Genomic DNA, 24,270 nt, shown 5'->3' with positions numbered 1-24,270 from the left:
TAATATATTTTGATAGGAGTAGTTACTAATGCCTCATTGGGAATCTGAAAAATATTGAGGGATATCGTGGTCTTGGCTAGGGGGTAAGAGTGGACGCAAAAATTTTTACTCTCTAAGTACCAGAGGGCAAAGTTACCAACAGGCTAACTCTAGATAAGGATAAGTAGTGGTTAAATGTCCAATGTAATCAGTGGTGTTTGGGAAAGAGCATTTCTTTTCTTTTCTTTTCTCTTCTTTTCTTTTCTTTTTTCTTTTCTTCAATTTTTTTATTAGATATTTTCTTTATTTACATTTCAAAGGCTATCCCGAAAGTCCCCTATACACTCCCCGTCACTGCCGCCCTGCTCTCCTACCCAACAACTCCCACTTCTTGGCCCTGGCGTTCCCCTGTACTGAGGCATATAAAGTTTGCAAGTCCAAGGGGACTCTCTTCCCAATGATGGCCGACTAGGTCATCTTCTGTTATATATGCAGCTAGAGACACAAGCTCTGGAGGGTACTGGTTAGTTCATAATGTTGCTCTACCTATAGGGTTGCAGATCCCTTCAGTTCCTTGGGTACTTTCTCTAGCTCCTCCATTGGGGGCCCCGTGTTCCATCCAATACGTGACTGTGAGCATCTACTTCTGTATTTGCAGACATTGGCCTAGCCTCACAAGGGACAGCTATATCAGGGTCCTTTCAGCAAAATCTTGCTGGCATATGCAATAGTGTCTGCATTTGGTGACTGATTATGGGATGGATCCCCAGGTCTCTGGATGGTTCATCATTTCGTCTTAGCTCCAAACTTTGTCTCTGTAACTCCTTCCATGGGTATTTTGTTCCCTATTCTAAGGAGGAATGAAGTATCCACATATTGGATCCAACAATACCTCTCCTAGGCATATATCCAGAAGATGTTCCAACTGGTAATAAGGACATATGCTCCACTATGTTCATAGCAGCCTTATTTATAATAGCCAGAAGCTGGAAAGAATCCAGATGCCCCTCAACAGGGGAATGGATACAGAAAATGTGGTACATTTGCACAATGGAGTACTACTCAGCTATTAAAAAGAATGAATTTATGAAATTCTTGGGCAAATGGATGGACCTGGAGGATATCATCCTGAGTGAGGTAACCCAATCACAAAAGAAGTCACTTGATATGCACTCACTGATAAGTGGATATTAGCCCAGAAACATAGAATACCCAAGATACAATTTGCAAAACACAAGAAAATCAAGATGAGGGAAAGAACATTTCAAAAGAGGTCTGCACAGAACTTTGGAAACCTATTCAAATTTTCACTGATGCCTGCTATATTGTAGGCAACATGCCAATAGTTATTAAATAGTAAAATGTGAAATATACAGGCTGAGCTCTTTTTTATCCCCTGACAGAAGAGGTAGATGCTTCAGAAGGAAGGTACTTTTAAGACATTACTAATCACTCCAGAGCAGCTCCGGATGGGAGTAACCACATGTTCCACAGCTGGGAACCCCTGTACATAATTCATGATAAGTCTGCTTTTTAGAGCCTAACCATGCCTTTTATAAACTAGAAATTCTAGGCCCATAACATGTATCCAATCTTGAGTGTCCTTCTCTTACCCTTAGATTCAGTGAGCCCTGGCATGAGGTAACAGGTAACAAATCTCAGAAGCTGAATGTGGTAGGAGACGAACATTCCTTGCATCCTGCCAGGCAGGTTTTGCCTGATATTATTCTATTATATTATATTATTATATCAGGCAAAACCTGATAAACTAGATAATAGGGTACAATAAAGCTATCAAGTTTAATGAGGATGACAATAAAAAACTGTGTAGAAGTGAAAAATAAAATAAAAGGAGTTGTAGAGAAGGAATCTGAGGATCATCTCTGTTTCTTATTTTTCTGGTGCTTTTAGCAATGACACAGAACTTCTCTGAGCCTCATTATCCTCACCTGCAAATGGCCATCATTATCCTTGTGTCCTACCTACTTTGGCCCATTTTTATTTATTGTTCCAAGGTCATGGGCACACTTCAAACATTCAGTAGATACTACTCAGCTTACCACACTGATTGGTTACAAACAGATCTTTCAGGGTACATGAGGTACACTATCCTAAATCTCTGGCTTTCAGAGTACAATGTGATACCCTAGGCTCAGGGAGCTCCTGCTGTGCACTGGGCAATGTTGGGATTTAACTGAGAAATAGTCAGCCTCCAGCTACATGAGAACTTCTACTCCTTAAAACACCTGGTTTTTGCTGTGTTGTCAAGTATGAAGGTGACTGTAATAGAGCATCAACGTTCAAAGTTCCTCTTCTCTTTTCTGCTGTGGTGCTAAGGTGGTCAGAACTTGACAGTCATTCAGATTCTTCATAAACAAATTGTCTGTAATCCATAATGTCTACTGTTTAGAAACCACCACCTATCTTTTGTATACAGACAGTTCTTCGGACCACTGCTTCCTAGGGAATCAAGCTACCAATCATATTTGCAGCCAAGTTCATTCATGCAACTGTTCTGACTGTTAATGTGGTTTTCTTTATGTTCAATCAAAACTTGTCTCCCCATGACTTCTTCTATCCCACCCCCACCCCACCCACACCCCACAATATGTCTAGTACTTAAAGAGCAGAGTCTCTTTATCTGGTTTTCTGTAATTTTCTTCTTTTTTCTTAGATATAGAAATAAGGGTGGAGTTCCATGCTGAGTAAAGGGCAGATGTTCACCAAGGCCATCCCTGATGGGAAATTAAAATGAACAAAACACTAGACTGGTTTGTACCATGCTTTACACATAGGAGGGTAAAAATGGAGGCTAGTGATGGGGTTATAGAAAGTTTTATAAAGATAAGAGATGTAGTATAGATATTGCAAGATGAAAAGGAGTTCAACTTTTTAACCAAGGAGAGGAAAAGGTGTTGCAAGGAAGATGGCATGAATAACATCTACAAACAGATGTAATCCCTTTAGGAAGCGGCTATGTATTTCTGTGCCTGGAAGTGAATATGGACTAACACTGATAGATAAAGCAGAAACAGAGGAACCCAGTGAAGTGCTGATTTATACAAGATGACCCAGGCAGAATGAAGCTACACTTGGTAGTAACTTTAGCTGTTTAGATTGTACTGAGTTTATGAAACTTACTTTTGTTTCTGCAACAGTGTTTATTTAGTATTGCCCAGGTCACAGCCTGATTGTGGACCTAGAAACTTTACAGCAAATGAATCAATGTATACAGTATGGAACTTGGAAGACTAGGAGAACTGGAACTTCACCTTGAATAGGATTTCCTACAGGGCCTTGCCCAATTCTTAGGAAATAAGAATTGTTGGGATTTAACTGAGAATTCCTTACTTACTGATGATAGTATGAGATTTAGTTAAGCAGAATGGAGTTCATATTTATCTTCCTGAGGAGAAAGTCATGACTCATAGGTCACATCTGATCAATGGGGAAAAAAAGTATCATCCCCCATGGGAAGGAAACAAACTTTAAATAATATCTATTTTGATAATATTGCCAAGAGGGACCCAGAATTCTTATCTTTTGTGGATAGAGCATCAGAAGGTCCCGTGGGACTGCTCACCAACATCAGCAAGGTCACATTCTTCTCACAAAAGGGAATTTCCATTTCCAAGTTCATAAATGTCTAAGATTATCCAACCCCAACCCTGTGTCAGTAGTCTCTGGAGCATAGTACTCATGATGGAATATGGATTCTCTAGTTCATTCCTCAGACACAGAGGAGGATATGCTACAGAGAGTGTTTGTATGTCAGTGAAAGTGGACAGTGTGTCTTGACAGACATCAGAAAGGACAGCATATATGCTTTGTTAGTGAGACTAATGTAATTATAGCATTTTGTCTCCCTGCAAACTCTCCCATACACCCTTCTCTGTTCTTCAAATCCATGGCCTCTTTTTAAACTAATTGTTATTGCATGTATATATGTATATACTGATATATTCCTAAATATAACCTCATCAGCCTACACAATATTACTTATATATAGGTTTTCATGGCTGACCATTTGTCACTGGACAAAAAGTTAGTGTGCTCTTCCCTGGGGAGGTCCTGTTTCCAGCCTTCCTCAGTTGCCCATAGTTATTGATGTGGAGTTGAGACCACATGACTTTTTCCCTATCAACTCTGTCATGCTTGTTGGTGTCCTCCTTGTTCAGCTCATACTTACTCATATTGGTGAGCATTTATGTGTATAATCTCTGATGTTACTAGGACACACCATCTCTTACAAAACTCCCTGGTACCCTGGCTTTACTATCTTTCTACCTCCTCTTCTCCAATGTTCCCTAAGATGTAGGTGTGTAATTGTTTTCGAGATATGTCCATTGAGACTGAGTTCAAATTTATTTTGTTTGGTTTTGGTCATAGTGGTCTCAGCCTGTTACAAAGAGAAGTTTTCTTGATGATATCTGATGGCTACACTTATCTGTGGATATAAGGATGAGTGTTTATAACTTGTTGTTTGTAACAGTGCTGGTTTAGTAAATTTGAGTTTGTAGACTTTCCTCCAATAACCACAAATTCACTCATACTATTTGGTCTTTTTATGCATGTTTTTCTTTGGGGGGCAAAGGTTATCTTTCTTCACTTACCTGGAAAAATCCAACTCAGTGGTTCTGCTGAGTATAAGTGCTTTCTCCTTCAGGAAACACCCACTGATCCATTCCATTGGTGACATCCTTTCCTTCAATTGTGCCTGCTTTTCCCAGAATAAGTCTAAAAAGGGGCTTATCTCACCAACACAATCAATTATGTTCTTGCTATAATTGGAATCAAGTGCAGAATAAAAGACCAGATAGAGTCCTAACCTCTACACATTTATTTAATGTGACATGTGCTTCAAAAAAGGGGTACTTGTACACAGAGATGGACATGCAAGCAAGGAAAATATCATGGGAAAATTAAGTCAGAGACCAATATTATGCTCCTAAAATCCAAGGCCTGCCAAGAAATATTACCAAACTAGGCAAAGCTATAAAGTGACATAAAGCAAAGCCTTCTAGGCTTCAGACAGAACTAGCCTTGCCAGACTTCAATTCTAGCTTTCTAGGACTTCTAGCCTCCATGTCTCAGCTTGGAAATTCTAGCCTCCAGTCTATGAAGCATTCCACTTCCCCTTAAACCTCCCAAATTGAAGTATTTAGCTAAAGAAGACCTAGCAAAGATTAGGAAGATGGCTAATTGCCCCTCCAGAGGCACATTGGACAGCTCATGGCCACTTGTAGCTTCATAGGATCTGAGGCTCTCTTTCATCTCTACAAACATGTAAATGCAGTACATATGACACAGGCATAGACACACATACACAAAAATATCAAAGACAAATCTTTTTAATATTTTTATTTTGTGAGATTAGAATATAATTACAGTTCCTCCTTATTTTCCTCCCTCCAAACCCTTCCATATCCCCGTTTCCTTGCTCTTTTTCAAATTCATAGTCTCCTTTTTATCTATATTTCTCTCTCCTCTCTCTCTCTCTCTCTCACACACACACACACACACACACACACGACAGAGAGAGAGAGAGAGAGAGAGAGAGAGAGAGAGAGAGAGAGAGAGAGAGAGAGAGAGAGAAACTCCTAAATTCCTAAATAAAACTATGCTTCTAAATAAACAAATGCAACATCTTCAGTCTGCTTGAAGTTACTTGTTTATATATTTTGGTGATTTTTTTTGTTTTCCAACAATTGGTATTGGATAGAAAATTGGTGTGCTATACCCTGAGGAAGAATATTTTCCCCCTTGCAGTATGCCTTACTTGCTTATAGTTCTTTGTATCCTGTTGAAGCCTCTTGGTATTCACATAAATATGTCTCCTCTTGTTGTCCCTGTTTTATTTAGGCAGACATGTTGGGAAAAACTTATGGATGGAGATCAGACATTCCGAGGAGACACAGTCTCACAGAAAAGTCCCTGATCTTCTAGCTATTACAGTGATTTTGCCTGCTCTTCCCCAATAATCGCTGAGCCTTAAGTGGGGCAGTCATGCTGGAGATATAATCATAACTATGCATTTTGATTGATTGCAGTTTTCTTCAATGGTCATTGTTTGCTGTAAAGAGAAATTCCTTTTATGAGAGCCAAAGACTAATTATATTTTTCACTGGGTCTAAGGATAAGTATGTAAAATATACTTAGAGATTATGCTGTTTTAACAAGACAGTAGTTACAGGTTTTCTTCCAAGATCCTTGATTTCATTGCTCATGGGTATTTGTTTAAGTGCCCAGTAGCAGGAATGATTTTTCTCCTGTTGAATGGATCTTAATCTTCAATAAAAAGAAAGACATGGGCTGACTAAATGGATGAAGAAAAAATACATATATCTGCTTTGTGTGAGAAATACATCTTAATTTAAAATACATACATGGCCATAGAAAATAACATGGACAAAAGTATTCCAATCAAATGGAACCAATATACAAGCAGGCATCACTATCTTAATATCTGTCAACATACACTTCAAAAGAAAACTAATCAGAGAAGGTGGGAACCTACTTTATCCTAATCAGGAGAATAGTTAACCAAAAAGATGTTGCTGCGTATAGCTTTTGCTACTCCACTGGGAACAGACTATACTACCAGCCCCTGCCCAGAGAATATTGGATCTTCAGATGAAGAACACAGACACACACAGTTGTTCAATTTCAACTTGCCTTTTTGGCACAATTTCTGGGTGCTACTTATCTCTCACCTGGAGAAATTTGTTCTTCTCAATACTCTTAGCACATCTCCATACACCCTCAACTTTAGTTGCTCAGCTACAGAAAATCCCAGCTAGACAAACACTCCTAACTGCCCACCTGTAGAAGTGGCCTATGGACACTTCACCTGAGATCTCACATAGATGCTTGGCTTTTCTCTCTCTGAAGCATGGCAAACTTTTCCTCCTATCTCTCCTGCATCTGCCTCTTGCCTGTGCAGACCTGGAGATCCTGCCTATTTCTTCCACCCAGCAATTATCCCATGTCTTCTTTACTGATAGAACAAGAACCAACCGGGCAACAGAGCCTTAGCATCAGAACCACCCCAACAAGATGGTACTTTCTAACGGTATATGCACCAAATTCTAGTGGACCTAATTTTGTAAAATCATAGTGCTGGATTTAAAATGAGGTGTGTGTGTATGTGTGTGTGTGCGCAAATGCATATGTATGTGTATATATATATATAAAATAGAAGCCAAAAATTTGAAACAGAATTGTGAGGAGCATGATTAATATCAACCCATTATTTGTAGGTGATTTCAGTGCCCAATTTTCTTTAATAGACAGGTCATCTGAGCAATTAATGAACAAAAAATCTTTAATAAAGGACAATATCTTCTAGACATGGTGGAGAAATTGCACCAAAAAATGATCTCAACAAATAGTATAATTGCTTAAATAAGACCTGCATAATGACCACACCAGTCAGCATGGATGAAAGTTTAAAGAACTACAAGCAGCCAGTGACTGCTGAGAGAGAGTAACTTCTCTCTCTCTCTCTCTCTCTCTCTCTCTCTCTCTCTCTCTCTCTCTCTCTCTCTCTCTCTCACACACACACACACACACACACACACACACACACACACACACACTTATCTTTAATCTTTTTTTAACAGTCTAGTCATTATCCTCCTCCTAGTCTGCCCTTGAACAATTCCTCATCTTATTCCTCTTCCCACCTGTCTCCAAAAGGATTATCCTACCCTACCCCACATCCTACCCCTCTAGGCCTCCCCAATCCCTGGGGCCTCAAGTTTTTTGAGGGTTAGGTGCATCTTCTCTCACTGAGGCCAGACCAGGCAAGTTATCCAATCTCAAATTGTCAGCCCTAAGCACATGTAATAGAAGCAATACTAAATTGAATCAGTTTGTAGTTGGGGTGTGTGTGTGAATGCACATGTATGTATGTATGCATGAATGTATGTATGTATGCAAGTTTATATGAAGGCTTATATAGCAGTAGAGGCCAATAATTAGAAAGGGATTGAGGGGCATGAGAAGATTTGTAGGGGAAGGAGAGAGTGATAGAAAGAATATAAACAGTATTCATATATGAAATTCTCAATTTTTAAAAAAAAATATAATAGAAGCCCTGGTAACCTAATGCATTGATTTATATATGACTTTCTCTAGCTCCCTTTGCATTTTGACCCTCCCTCCTGAACTTGAGTCAATACTGTAGGAGAGAAGCAAGATTCCCATTTCCCTTCCTCCTATCCCTTCTTTTCTGCCAATAAAGGCCAGGCACAGGGTAACAGAGTCATCAATCTATGTTCTCAATGTCCACAGGGAAAAGATAGATGGATTTTGGAAGAACAAATTGGACTTGTCTGAGAGGACACATAGTGAAGAGTCTCAGAAGTTGTCTAAGCCCAAGGAATCTTTGCTTAGAGCTGGCTCCTTGAAAGCAGAAAATGAGCTTCAGTTATAATCTTCTGGGGATTGGCTAACTAACCAGAACTTTGGAATTCTGATGAGACAGATTCTCAGTCTAAATCTCCCTTTGCAAGAACAGAAAACTGTGTGGGATAGTAGTGTGTGGGCTTTAGGGATTGGTACCAAGTGCCAATTGCTCTTTACAAGATAAATCTCCCTTGGCCTTTGTCAGAGCTCAATCTGCCTATGAATTTTCCTGGACTCTATCCTCAGAAGCACCATCTGCTAGTGATTGTCCTACCATCTGACCATTTACCCTTTGTCAACTGCCCTCCTCTGGGCAACCCCACTACCAGTTGGAGTCTACCCATTGTCCATTTTGGAAAAACTGAGTCTGAAGAGCAACAAAACAGAAGGGGGGAGGGAAACAAGGCACTGTGTAAAGATCCAAGGCCAAGATGTGATGTGGGAAGGCCTGGAATCTTTGCTCAGAACCTGGGGCGGGAGCATGTGGCCAAGCCAGAGCCATATTGTGTCCCAGGCAGCCTGATGGCTCCACAAATAATATTGATGCCTTTTGTTTGGAAACTTTTGAGGCAGTTTCCCACTTTCCAACAAGCCGTGGTAAATGCTGGGCCCTCCCCAAACCACTTTGCCTTTTGCATGGTTTCTGGCCAACTGCGCAGGCAGATGAGGCCCCTCAATGCTAATGAGGGAAAGGGCTGGCATTCCTGAGTCACCCAGCTCTGGGAAGCCCGCCTTTGTTGCTAAGGAGCATTGGAACTGTATCTGAAAGGCTCATAAAGACAGAGAGAAGAGGGAGAAAAGAAAGGCACACACTTGTTTCCAGAACTTCACAGTTCCCTAGATGGCACCAAAGCTCTCCAGTTTCTGATCCCAATTAGAGTATCACCCCCATCCTTATTGTTCCTCTTAATGATCTTGGGAAATTCTTCAAGTTAGAAAACACTTAGCAAACTCTGGACTATTTTATCACTTTAGTTATGCTTTTGTGTCTGTGAACATACCACCCCCAGGTGGCTGAGAATGCTTTGTTACTGGCTCAGAGGGGTATGGAGCTGAGAGAAAGCAGCTGGGGTTTGCTAATGTTCATGTGTGGGCTCCATTCAGTAGGTGTTCACCAGTGACCCACATGGTGAAGGATCTGGGCATTTGGTGATGACAAAGTAGAAGAGGCTATGCTTGGATTTGCTGCCAGTCTTGCTGGACAATCAGGCCATTCATACAGGGGTGTTGTACTAGTTGTTTGCTGCCAGTGTGGCCTACATAGCATTGCTGGACTTGGAATTTACACAACAGTTTTTCACTCCTGGCTCAGTCACTCTCACTAGGCCTGTTAGAACCAAAGTGATTTCAGTAGTACCCTGAGCTTCAGTTTTCTCAACAGTAGAATGGGCATAGTAATGCCAACCTATTTTGTAAAGTAAGAGAAGCAATTACAGGTGGAAGGATAATGTAAAAGGCAGTTTCTGCTGACCAGGAAAGCACTGTGAAAATGATCCAAATGCTAGTTTCAATATCTGGAAAAAAAACCCTAATAATTAGGCCTGTTGTGAAGGGAAGAATTGAATAAAAATAGAGGATACTTGTTTCCTCTGTGGTATTTCTCTGTGGCATTCAAGATACACTGCTAAGCTATTGATGCAATATCTCCTTCAATATGAATGGAATTGTGTTGCTCTAGTAAAAAGTGAATTTCTCAAGGCTATATGGTATGAGAGAGTCTGATCCAGCTGAGAAAATGCCTCTATCCTTTATACTCTCCATCTTTAAAGTTTGTGATCCTTGGAAAGTTAGGGCATGCTCTCTCTCTCTCTCTCTCTCTCTCTCTCTCTCTCTCTCTCTCTCTCTCTCTCTCTCACACACACACACACACACACACACACACACACACACACACACACAAACACACCACTGCATCATCTCTAAAAAGCTTACTGCATACTCTCACCCACTTAGGAAGGTCCTACTCCAGGAAGCTTATCAATCAACAGACACTGGTCTTTATTTCTCTATCTTTATTAGAATTCCACAGTGGCACATAGTGAGTATTCAATAAGCCACTATCTGAAAATAATAAAAAACAACAAATGCCACAATGACATTTTGAAGTGTAATGACATCATAGCATATTACTATTTATGTCAATTTGTTAGCTTCATAGCAGACCTCCTATAACCTCTACTGTCACATTGTTACCTTAATAAATAATCTTCTCTATGGATTTAAATTTATTTCCTTAATTTTTACTCATACAAAAGTAATGAGTATACTCTCATGATATATATATAAGCAGACAGACAAGCATAAAGACAACCTCCAAACCAAGATTCCCCCCTTGCCTAAATTCTAACCATCCTGTGACCATGTAGTCTGACTTTGTGAAGCCTGACCCTAATTTAGAACCTTCAGCCCCACTTCTGAGGCCTCTTTGTGATTGTCCATGTATTCACCCCCTGCTTTGTTGACCATTGGTTATAAGTTCCCATTTCCCCTTGTCATTTGGAATTTGAGCCCAATACCTCTCCTGTAAGGCATAAATCCCTCAAAGTAATCTCTATGATACCATCATAGTTATAAATAAAAACTGTTTTATTGTTCTTTTAAAAATAATGTACACTTTATTAATTCTTTGAGAATTTTATACAACATATTTTGATCATATTTGCCACAATTCTTTCTGTAATTCCTCACTGATCCATCTTTCCCCATACTCTCCCACTTTTTTCTCCCTTTATTTCAAAACAAGTAACACAAAGACACACATACACACATGTACAAGTATATACACACATACACACTACACATATAGACACACATACGTGCACTCACACAAACACACAAACATGCACACCACAAACACACACATGCATATACACACAGAAAAACATGCACACCACGAACACACACATGCATATACACACATACATACTCATATACACAGACAAACATACACACATACATACAAACAAATACATACATACACACACACACACATACACACACACACACACACACACACACACACACACACACACACACACAATCTTGGGGTAAAGCTGTGAATGATTCAAAAGAAATTGTTACTTGGACCTAGAAGAACAAAATATATCTCAAAACTTGTTTCCATGTGGTAATGGCCTGATTCTCCGGTTTGTTTTTTTGTTTGTTTTGTTGTTGTTTTGTTTTGTTTTAGGTTTCCTGAGACTTTATGTCTCCTGCATGCAAAGAGTTGTAAAACTGGCATCGCTTCCAGCGTTTATCACACTCTTACAAAGAAGTCCAATTACTTCCTTCTTATAGATAAAGAAACTGAAGTTCAGGGAGATGAAGCCCCTGCCAAATCTCCTGAATAGTGAATGGATTTTAGCTGTCTTAGAGCCTGTTCCTTTTCTATTCTTGGTGTAATATGGATGGTGAGTGTAGAAAGCAGGTTATGATCTGGCCATGGTTCTCCTCCCTAAAGAAATATCCGTTCAGCTAAAACAAATGGAAACACTGGTTACAGACACAAAGCTCTGAGAGCACCTGTGACAACGCAGTGTCTATAAATAAGCCCTGCCCGATCACATCTGGTGGTAACTAAGACCCCTGGATCAAGAACTCGATTGGACATTGGAGAGAAAAGCCTAAACATGGCAGAATCCTTGCTGGTGAAGATTATGACTGAGTTCATTAATCTCAAATTAGGTTTATCGTTCCCTCTGCCCCAGCAGCCCCTCTAGTCCACCTGCCCAGAGATAAAGGGTATAGATGATCATGGTTCCACACAAAGTTACCTCCCACTGACAAATAACTAGCACTTTCATAGTTTTCTTACTCTCTATTTTCTGAGCCTGTTTGCTCATCTGTGAAATATCTTACCGAGATGTCAAAGTTGGGGGAATAGTGCCAAGTTCCTGGTACTTGGTAGTTGTATTGAACCATGAACCCTGAAACCTTCATTTTCTTGGTTCATTGTCAGAAGGGGAAAGTCATGTCTGGGAAGTTTAGTAGTTCTACAAGTTAAGTTAGTTAAAATTTAAGTTTATTTTTGTGGATCTAGGTGGTTTTGTTTTTGTTCTTGAATGTTTGTTTATGAGATGTTGTCATGACATATCACACTATAAAATGGACAGTATGATATACTCAGAAGTTTTCTTTGATTGTTGCCTGGCATGACCTCATTCATCTTATCTCTCATACCATTCAAGCTCAGCATCCAGTTTAAGTTTCATTAGTACTGGTCCTGGTAACATCTTATCTCTGACGCTTGAGGACCAGGTTCTTCAGTTGAACTTATGGCTATCTCTGTGCTGCTTGGAAAACAAGAGCTGGAGAGACAGAGAACATGTTAAAGACAGAACTACATGGTTGGTGAAAACTACCAAATTTTCCTGCCTGGAGAGAGCAGAGGACTTCCAAAGTGTAATTCCAGTTATCCTCCCTTGAAACTTCTCTTGGGGACTCTGGGAAATATCTCTGGAGAAACTGCTCACATTGGCTAGTTTTGCCCTGGAAGAGTTGCTAAACTTACATAAAAAAACCTCAAACTTTAAATTATTGTTCTGCTAACTGTTAAGACAGTGTCAAAACTTTTATTTCAGTTTTTTGTTTTGTTTTGTTTTGTTTTGTTTTGTTTTGTTGTTTTGTTTTGTTTGGGACAGGTTTTCTCTGTATATCCCTGGCTGTCCTAGAACTCACTCAGTAGATCAGGCTGGCCTTGAACACAGAGGTCCACCTGCCTCTGCCTCCTGAGTGCTGGGATTTAAGGGTATGCTCAGCATGCCTTTTATTTTTCATATAGTCAAAATCATTCCTAGAATAGAGGCTAGTATGTGACCTATTACCTACATAGGAAATTATGTATTAAAGCCCTTAATATTCTGAGGCAGTAAGATTATGAGCGGAAGGCCTGTCTGGACTATATGTGTATACCTTGTCTTAAAACTAAACCCAGACATTCTGGAGAGTTATTAACATTACAAATGCATTTAGACACATGAACACATTTTTTTTTTCAAAAACAGTTTGTTAGAAAGGTAGAAAATAAACATCAGACACATTGATAATAAGCACTAAAAGGACAGAATAGCACTTTGAATGTTTAGAGTCTTATGTCAGAAGCTACATCTCTCTGATCACTGTGAACTGTTCTTTACCACAGCCAAGTCCTGGTCAAAACTGGCTAGAACATCTCAGCTCTGACAACATCTCTGCCCAGACCTCAAACTGAGGAGAAGCACAGGTCCCCATAAAGGGGAAATGAGAGAGACAGCTGCTCTCCTGGTGTGTGCTTGTTCTTACAGCTCCTTTAAGTACTGAAGTGCTGGCTCCAAGATTATGTTTTCTCCAGAACGGTATCTTTGCAAGGCCTGGTTGATTCTCCGGGGACTCAGAGACAAGCAGTAAATGAGGTTATAGTTGTGAATGAGCCGCCTGGCTCGTTCCCGCTCCAGCACTCCTGTGACAATGAGTAGATAAAGTTTTTTTATTATTCTTTTTTTTTTTAAAAAGAAGGGAGACAAAAGAAAAGATATATGCTAACTTGAATGACTTGTAGGTATATGTTAATCACTAATGTTTTATGACTTTAAGATTCTTAATATTTACTAAGATATTTAGACTAAGATATGGCTTACATACCAAAGATGATGACATTGGTGTAGAACAAAGCAGATAGACTTAATAACACCACTCATTTGTTTTAAAACATGAATTAAGTTTATTCTTTGTAAACATACTTAAATTTAAAGGCAATTTTTTCACAGAAATGGTGTGCTTGCTAAACATGTTCCTAAATATTCAGGATTTTCTTATCAAAGTATCCATGAATATTCCCAAACATGTGAGAGTTAAACTGTTACTTCTTCACACACATTTTCTGTGACTGTCTTCAACTAACCTGTGTGATAGATCTGTGGATCCACAGCAAGCATTTTGTCAACCGTATGTCATCTGTCTTGATGATAACAATGTCAGCATGCTTTCTACATGGAGGTTAGGTGTTAAAATAGCTGGACTATAAGTGTAGATTGCAGCATCACTAATGATCACTAACTGCTCTATAAGCCTGAAATTTGAGCTTAGACATGTTAGATGCTGCACTTGGGAACACAGAGGAACAATCTCTTGCCTATAGAAGTTCTCCAACCCATGGAGAAGGTAAGTTATGCAAAAGATTAACTGAAATAAAACAATCTTTACAATAACAAATATTTACCTACAAATATAGCCTATGCCTCACACTCCATCCCAAGCATTGTATAATATTGATTCATTTTGTTCTTGTCATTACCCACTTCACATAGGGAGAAACTGAGTTCTAGAGTTGTTCAATCACTTGCTTAAAGTATTTAAATTAAATAGTTAACTGCAAAGTTAACTACTCTATCATATTATAAAATGAGGGTAAGAGATTAAATGTGAGTCATAGAGTCTGCTAATTTCGTTCTTTGAACTGTGAAGATCTATGTCATAAACAGCCAAAAGAGTGTCCCGACATTTTTAAAAGATGTAATTTACATCCCATGTGTCCTTATTAGTTAACTTCCACCTAGAGACAACCTAAGATCTCCTTGGAAGAGTCAGAGTTAGGAATTATCCAGATCATGCTGGCCCTTAAGCCTTTCTTTGGGGATTGTCTGGATTGCTAATTGATTAAGGAAGATGCAGGTCATTGTGAGAGGCACTATTCTTCAGAAGATCATTCTGAACAGCTTTAATAGTATGAAAAACCAACTGATAAAGACCCTGGAGTAGAGTCAATATCTTCTGACCTAAAGTAAGCAAAAACCTCATTCTCCTTCTAGTAGCAGATGTAGTGAGTCTAGGAGATCTAGGTTTGAATTATGGATCTAATTCCTGCGAACCTCATCATTTTGAGCTTGAGTTCTTCCTCTGCAAAGAAGGGTCCTAAGCCGACAGTCTTGCCAATGTGAGAATTTAGAAATGAAAAGAATACAATGTTTAAGCCCGTGTCTTTTAAGGCATTCTGCCCCTTTGGACTTTATATTTTCTGTTTAGACTTTGGCTCATTGGGTGAATTCTTAGTATATCATTTACTCAGCCATTCGTTTCAGACACTTTCTTTCTTTAGAATACTTGTCATTCCTTGTTCCTTCTCTTTGAGGCTATTTTCTTCACAATCCCCATTAGAGAATAAGCCCAGTAAGTTCCCAGAAACACTGATTTGATGATGGATAGTCTGCTGGAGCCTGGATAGGGAATGCACTGGCCTACTTAGCTCCTTGCACATAATAAAGAACAGTGAGTCATCTGTGGGCAGAGCAGGTGTTGTCAGCTCTACATCTAGAAAAGGCCTTCATGGTCTGTGAAATACTGTGGCTAATGAACAAACAGCGTGACCTTAGCTAATCCTCTTTCCCATTAGACAGTTGTAGATGTTCCCAGATCTGGCTGATATATTCTTTGGCTGTTGAGCAACTAGCAAACTTCATAGAAACGGAGAAAACAGGCATAAACAGTGAAGGGGGCATGAAAAAAAGGCATGTCAAAGCCATCAGAATCTGTCCCCAAATTCAACAAAAACTACATGTTTTCTCAGACTGTTTTATTCCTATTAGAAAGGTCCAAATCTTTGGGGTTTCTTAGCAACTAGGTTTAAGATCCAGGATACATTATGATGACTTAACATGTTATTTGGGAATGGTTTTCCTTTCACTTAGTATATAGAGGCTCAGGGTTACTTCAATAACCTTTTAATCTCTCTTCTTCACCATAGAAATCTTCCCTAAATGATTTATCTCAGCTTTCATGATGACCTTCCTGCTTGAACGTATTTTGTGGATTTTGGTAGAGAAGGATGCCTTATCCTAACTCCCAGGATCACAGTTAAGGCTCAACTCCACCATGTGTCTAATGAGCAAATGTATACTTCTGTGCCTGTCCTGTTTATCCTTTTCCCTGTCACGAGTCAGCTCAATTCCTAACATTTGGAGAAGATGGCTTCAACTTAGAATGGCTTGATGAAGCCACCAAAGCATTCTTCATATGATGCTTCAGTTCCAGCTCTGTCTCCCAATACAGTCTCTGGTACTTCAGCTCATTACACGCTAAGCCTTCTCTCATATTTGTTTTGTTTTATATTACAAATTTTAATTGATACATTTTATGTAGTACCATGTGATATTCCAATAAAAATAAACTCTGTATAATTTAATATCATCTCAAATATTTACCATTTCTTTTAATAAAATTATCCAGAATTCATTCTTTCTAGATTTTTTTAAAGACATGGTCCATTAGAACTCCTTTCTCATATTTAATAGTAACTAAGCACCTTATGTGTTTCCTTTGGACTACTTAATTTTCAATTCTTCCTTCGATCATAAAACTTTATTACATATCACCTCTTTACCCTTCCTCTGTAATGCTGTTAACTACTGCTATTCTGTGGTTCACCTAGAAGTCTATCCTTGAGGGCAGAAGCTCAGTCTTTCTGGATTTCTTCCTGGTCTAGCCTCTAACCCAGCTCTGGAGTCATTAATACTGTTTTAGTGAATATCTTATTATTCAGATAGCTTAAATTAATAATTTCAGGTCTTTCTAAATTTCCTTTCATTCCTTTTCCATATTTATTCAAAATCTTAGGTATTACTCTATTGTATTTCATGAGGACTAAAATTGTATTAAAATTCAAAACAGAAGAAAAAGAACACAAAGGAAATAAAGACCTTACCCTTTTCACATGGGTGCCTTTGTAGGACATGCCAGCACTCAAACATTAGGAATTATTTTAATATTAATAAAGCCTTTGCTGATCTAACAAAAGGACTCTTCTTTCTCTAAATACTCACATAGCATAATCTAAGAGCACTTGTCCCCATGCATGTTGTATTAGTGTATTCAGACACTTGAAATCATTTATTTGCTCTAATACTACTAAGATAACAATGAACCTTCAAGTAAAAAATTCATGGTATCAAATATGATGATAGATATTAAGGATGCTGGCAAGACCAGAGGAAGTCTGACCTAGATCTGCCTCAAAGCCCAGAGAACAGTGATTTGATTACAGTACAAATAATATTGAGGAGAAGGAGACAAGGAAGACAGAAGACTTAAACAAATGGGAAAGTAAGGTGTGCCTGAGGAAAAGCAAGTGATCCATTACTCATTATGACTGTGTGAAAAAAAATGCTAAAAATGAAAACTGTTAGAAGGGGCAGTTTAGGTGAGCAGATACCAAATTTGACTTGCTAAGTAGCTTGGAGTTTATCTTGGGGACAGAAGGGAGTTATAGGAATTAAAAGAATGAAGCATGTGTTCAACTGGTGGAAGAGTAGAGGTAGGGATAGGAAACACAATGACATTATCAGTCACCTTGTAGGGAATTCTGCTTTGAGTTATCTTGGTGTGTTCTGATTTTTGTAGACACCCATTTCATAGATAAAATGAACTGTTTGCCCATGGGATGAAACCAAGCCTGGCTTGGTTAGAACAAAAAAGCCAAGACTAAGTTAGAACAAAAAGAAAACTGGGTTGGTGGTTTTTGGAATTCATACTTTACCTGTGTTGCTCAGGTCACACAGGTAAAGGGCATTTTCCAGCTTTCTGAACCTGTCTATCCATAACTCAGATTGTCCATTCTTCTTCACAGCCAGATGCTCAACAGGCTGAGAGACTGGCCTGTTCTTAAAGAAGGTCACAGGGTCTTCTGGAGCTGAAGTCATAGTGGTAGGGTTTTTTGTCTGCAGATTTTCTTCTGGAATTTTCTACCAAAATAACATAAGCATCTTACTGGCACACATTCACTACACAGAGCTTCTCCAAACTCTTGGCCAAAGTTGAGGCCACACATCAGAAAGATTTATTACAAAGTCTGGCTTTGGAAAACAAGGAGGAATCTTACATATTTGGTAGCTCTACCTGTCAAGTTTTAACTCAATGAAAACATTGCAAGTTTATTTTGAGAAGAGTGATGACATCACTTTTATCTCAATTTCTGTTTTGTATATACATGCAAAGGACTTGGGACCTGGGTGGCATTCTGATGTCCTACTCTGTGAGTGCTAGAGGAATCTATAGGGAGTAGTATTAGGTGAAAAGCCATGACCTCTTCAGTGGATTTGGTGAAAGAATGAGTAGCCCAATAATAGTGCCACTTTTGGCCTGTGAGCACAGTTTAAAGAATACCTAAGGGTCTCTCTGATTGTTATTTAACAAAGGAAATGGAAGCTTAGAAAGAACAAGAGACTTATAAGACTGGGCAGACCTTACACTAGACCCAAAATTATAAGCAGGGCATAGAAATGATGCTTAGTTTACTTCAGTATTCTAATTCCATGCCTACTCTGGAAAAGAAAGGTCCTTTGCAATGAAATAGACAAGTTAGACCCAGAGATGTCAAGTAAGGCATCCTGACACCTTTCATGTGTAGAAGGGATAAATATCTATGTCCTGATCAGTGCTGCTCTGATCTTTTGGGCAATTTGCCTTCTTTCTTTTCTGGTTATAAGAAGAAGCAACAACTTACGTGATTTGGGACTGGGCATCCAAAGCAAAAGTAATATACCTATTGTCCAGCAGAGAGGGTGAAGGGAACATGTCTCATAGTAAAGATGGGAAAGCTGGCCCATGTTTAACTCTGGCTTAGTTCATGTTCCATTTCTGTCCATAATTAACACAGTAAAATTTCCAATTTCTCCAGATAACTAAGCTAGTAGAGTTGGTTCTGTTCTTTGCAATCTAAAATGTTCATCACTTACCATGAAATGATGTGTACCACGAGCATTCCCTTCCCCCACATTTCAAATATCTGAAACTTTGCAGTCTTTTTTGATATGTCAAACTTTTCATGTGTAAGTGGTGAACACCCCAACTTCCTGCAGAAGAGCAGCTGTAACAAGAAGCTTGTCTATGAGCTGGGTAACAGACACGGATGAGGTTGCTCCCGGGAATGTGAAGAATTTTTTGCTTGAAATACTAGAACACTGTGAAATTGCTCTGACATGGTTGACAAGCAACTGGTAGATTTTCGGGATGAATATAAAATAATTCCTCTTTGATAAAATTAATTTTGGAACAAGGAGAAATTTTTTATATGGAAAACCAGGGATGATTCTTATGTTTTATTTGGTTTTTATTTATTTAGTTTTTTAGAGCTTTGGACAACTTCAGAAAAGGTGAAAGCTTTAGAAAAATCTTACTTGATGCACTTGCAAGCATGGGTATTTTCATTAAAAATCATTATTTTTTAAATTTCTTTGGATTCTTCCTGTCTCTGTGATAATTAAAGATGGGAAATTGGAGACTTTGAACCCAAATTAAGCTTAGTAAAGGAACAAGTAACTAACATACTCTATATTACTTTTCTGTACCAGAAGAAGTCTAAATTCCTTGCTTGTTCAGGGGATGTTAATGCTCTTTTTGCTTATTGTCTTAGTTAGGGTTTTACTGCTGTGAACAGACACCATGACCAAGGCAAGTCTTATAAAAAACAACATTTAATTGGGGCTGGCTTACAGGTTCAGAGGTTCAGTCCATTATCATCAAGGTGGGAGCATGGCAGTATCCAGGCAGGCATGGCGCAGGAGGAGCTGAGAGTTCTATGTCTTCATCCAAAGGCTGCTAGTGGAAGACTGACTTCCAGGCAACTAGGGTGAGGATCTTATACCCACATCCACAGTGACACACCCATTCCAACCAGGTCACACCTATTCTAACAAGGCCACACCTTCAGATGGTACCACTCCCTGGTCCAAGGATATACAAACCATCACACTTATTTCTCCAGATTATCCCTTTCAGTCTTCTCTCCAGGCACATAAAGCTAGACAACCGAAGATGCTCTTTGTCTTTATCTCTTTATAATATCACTCTCTCAGTTGTATAAACCCTTTTTGATGCTCATGCCTGGAAGGATTGGGCTCCTATACAATTTTCAAGATCCATCTCATATCCTACTTCCTGTACTGCCTGTCCATATAGCCAAGAATGGGCAAGAATTTGTTCTTTCTCAGCCATTTGTCTATCAAGGCACTTTTCACTGACTACTGTATTTGTCTAATTATCTTGTGCCCTAGAGGTAGTTATTGATATATTATCAAGGTCATATGAGATAGTTATTGAAAAATCTCTAAGGTCTTGTTAGTGGCTGACAGAGATTCTCAGCACATGCTTATTGAATGAATGAATGAATGAATGAATGAACATATGGATTGATTATTTCTCTTGGATTATAGAAAGTTGTCTTATCAAACCTCTGCTTCATCTCCTTATTAAAAAGTGGGGCAATGAAGATTGTTTGTACAAGGATTTGAGAAGAGTTAATTATTACAGAAATTTTTTAAAAAGTTCTACAGGAAGCAAAATAAAAGAGCAAAATGCATTTTAAAAACTCTTATTCACAACAGACTTAACACTCAAGGAGGAAAGCATTTGTGGTTGTTTTCGCGTGGCAAGATGCTTGCCAAAATGGATACTGTTTTCTAAAATACTTCCATGTGTGAAGTGCATGAAGAGACCTCATATCATTTTAAGATGAATTATGTTCTAATCCAGACATGTCAAAACAACAATAGAAAAATCATACTACCTTTCAGTTTTTCAATATCTCCTGGCTAAATGCTGAGAATATTAAGGGGGAGTTTTAATCATTTGGTGTGTATTTATTTTCTTCTCCCCCCACACTCTCTCTTCCTTTCTTTCTTTTGAGAATCAGAGAACTTGTTACATTTTAAAAGGCAATCCTTTAGGGAAAGGTTGCCCTCAGGTTATGGAAGCCAGCGTTAAGAAATCAAAATGTTCTTCTAGCCACACTTTCGTCTAATGACAGTTGGTGGCCACATGATTTGGACACTCTGCTGTACAGGTACTAAAAAGACAATTGATTTGGGAATGTGGCAAATGCATCACTGAGCACAGGCAAGAGGCTTCCTCATGCTAACTAGGTTAGGCGTTAACCCATATTCTAGGAGTTAATAGGTCTCCCTTTTCTGTTTGAGGCAGGTCCTAAAGACAGTCAGAAAATAAGGTGTAGGGTGAAAAATAAAGAAACCACAGGGGAGGGCCTAGGCCAGAAAGATGTGAGAATCAGGGTTCCTCAAGGCCCTCCCAGGTGCACCACATGCCCAGCTGCATACCACATGTTCAGTTTTTCTTTGGGGTCTTTCAGGGATGTCAACCAAGTCCCCTTTGGTTTCCTTTTTACTCATTTCTAAACAAGAAAAAGACAGAGAGAAGGGTTAAACTTGGCACACTCATGTGGCATACACATACACCCAAGACAAAGGCCACATTCTGGCTCTGCTGGGTAAGTGGCATATGTTAGGCAATCGGGACACTTGGTGGACAGAAGGCCAGGTTCTTACCTTGTGGATCTCAGAATGAGGGAGGGGGTGGTAAACAGTTGCTCAATGGATTCTTTATATACCATTACCATACATACATACATACATGCATACATACATACATACAGAAAAGAAACATATGAAGATAGGAAAATATTTGAGCTTATTAAGGAGCAGTGGGCATGGTTGGAAGGGATTATTCTCGCAGGAAATGAAGCAAGTTAATGAACAGAACAATAAGCAGAAGTCACCTGGATAAAGGCATGGTGATGGTACGCATAAAAATGAGCCAAAGTACAACCTGTGGAAGACTCTGAACCAGAAAGGTCCATGCAGTTTAGCGAGGTGAACCCTGTGACTCTGGTGACTCTGTCTCCCAGAATGCAAGCACTGTACCCCCTTTTCAGTTAAGGGTGTGATCACCTGCAATTCCCAGGCTACAGGCTGCTACCTTCATGGATAAAACTGACTTGCTTTAAATGCAGTCCACAAAGGTCTAGGGAGTACCCTAATGACTCTAAATCCCTGTCACTATCATATGCCAAGAGAAATGTAAATATATCATTAATGAAAATACATGATTTCTCAGTTGGGTCTCATTAATTTCAGTAAAAATGAACCAAAATATTTATACAAAGTTGGAAGGAGGCAGTGAAACATAACATAGTGGGTGACAATATCAGGTCTAGGCCTAGATACCTTGGATTTAAATCCTGCCTACTTTTGTTATGAGATCCATGACTATGAGCATTCTACTCCATTTCTTCCTGCCTCAGGGGTTTTCTACTGACAGAAGGAGGGCAACTTAGGTGACGGTTAGGATGAAATGGAATTACCTAGAACATAGCAAGTGCATGCCTTTAATCCCAGCACATGGGAGGCAGAGGCAGGCGAATTTCTGAGTTCAAGACCAGCCTGGTCTACAGAGTGAGTTCCAGGACAGCCACGGCTACACAGAGAAACTCTGTCACAAAAAAAAAAAGTGTTAAAAAGTTAAGAGTGTTACCTAAATTTCAGGTTAGAGCCCCTTTGTAATAGTCTATTAGCATTGCCTCCCTGGATCATTATGAATTATCTTCTTCAATTACTTTTTGTATGTTTGTGTTTGGATATGCATAGTACACATATGTAGGTATTTGTGTGTGTCCACATGTGATAATGCACTATGAACTCAAGTATATTTGTGTGTGAAGACCAGAGACATCTTCCTCAGTTACTCTGTATCTTGTATTCTTGAGACAGGGTCTGCCCCAGAATCTAGAGTTCACTAGTTGGCTAGACTGAGTGCCCAGCAAGCAGAAAACTCCAGAGTCCTTGTCTCTGCATTCCTAGCCCTGTGGTTACAGCCATATGGTTCCCTGCTTTGCCTGGCTTCTTATTCTTTTTTTTTTTTTTTTTTTTTTTTTTAAGCATAGGTGTTGTGAACCAAACTCAGGTGCTCATGTTTATGTAACAATCGCTTTATCAACTGGACCATCTACCTAGGTCGTCGTTTCTTCTTCTTCTTCTTCTTCTTCTTCTTCTTCTTCTTCTTCTTCTTCTTCTTCTTCTTCTTCTTCTTCTTCTTCTTCTTCTTCTTCTTCTTCTTCTTCTTCTTCTTCTTCTTCTTCTTCTTCTTCTTCTTCTTCTTCTTCTTCTTCTTCTTCTTCTTCTTCTTCTTCTTCTTCTTCTCTCCTCCTCCTCCTCCTCCTCCTCCTCCTCCTCCTCCTCCTCCTCCTCCTCCTCCTCCTCCTCCTCCTCCTCCTCCTCCTTCTTCTTCTTCTTCTTCATCTTTTTTTGATGGAGAAGACAATGCAATTTCATGTTTACCTGGTGTCTTGGCCTCCAGCATGAGAATGGTCCTCAGTACTTGCTCAGATGAATGGCTATGCACTTTTATGTGACATTTAGAAAATAAAGTGTGTGGTTCCTTTTCCCATTTTTCCCCAATCCTCTAAGAAGAATGTGTTTCTTCATTCCTTTATCTCTCATACCTACCCGGATGCCATTGAATAAACCTCAACTGATGCTCACTAAAGATCATGATGGCAATCCCTTCAAGGCAAATCTGAATAGATCTGTTAAAAATTTGAGTTGCCATGGGAACCCATGAACACCTACTTGTACTGAGATCTGCTCACTGCACTAAGTTTGTGAAAAAAAAAAAAGAATTTGTTCTTTATTGAAAATGCTTCCGATTACTTTAAATCACAGAGATGGACAGCTAAAAAAGGACTCTAGCAGCTGTGAATGGAAAAAAGGTGGGGATGTTGAGTATCAGACAGATCTAAACACTAATCCTGTGGGTTTCTTTTACCAACTGTGAACTTTTGGTTCAGTTATTTCTTTTGTGAAATTCCAGAAAGTTGCCATAATATCATGAAGTACATATCATGTATGTAAAATATTCAACAAAGGAGGGTATTCAACCTTAGGCAAACATCATTTCACCACAGGAGAGGATTTATCATACAACATGCCAGGCAGTTTTCTGGGTGCCAGTTAATGCCTGGGACTTTTTAGAATAAGACCTAGAACCTAGATTGGTCTCTGTCTATCTCTTCCTTATTGTATATGAGCTTTTCAGTGTTCTCATTGGAGAATATATGAAGACTCT

General features: G+C 39.1%; 1 protein-coding gene across 1 annotated transcript in view; it reads right to left on the bottom strand.

The window, feature by feature from the left end:
• Window positions 1–13,011: 13,011 nt before the first annotated feature.
• The window catches only part of CUNH1orf87 (chromosome unknown C1orf87 homolog), a 59,660-nt gene continuing 48,401 nt past the window's right edge, over window positions 13,012–24,270 (bottom strand). The window contains exons 10-12 of the mRNA XM_021161116.3: window positions 21,468–21,541; window positions 17,894–18,098; window positions 13,012–13,825 (exon numbers count right to left, since the gene is read on the bottom strand). Of these exons, the coding sequence (XP_021016775.1) occupies window positions 13,665–13,825; window positions 17,894–18,098; window positions 21,468–21,541 (440 nt within the window). The 3' untranslated portion in view covers window positions 13,012–13,664. The remainder of the gene's footprint in view (window positions 13,826–17,893; window positions 18,099–21,467; window positions 21,542–24,270) is intronic.

The sequence above is a fragment of the Mus caroli genome, unplaced genomic scaffold (genome assembly GCF_978045245.1).
Source record: "Mus caroli unplaced genomic scaffold, Mus_caroli_1 scaffold_6, whole genome shotgun sequence".
Lineage (NCBI taxonomy): Eukaryota > Metazoa > Chordata > Mammalia > Rodentia > Muridae > Mus > Mus caroli.
Note: the sequence above shows the minus strand (reverse complement) of the source record. Positions and strands in the feature narration are given on the sequence as shown.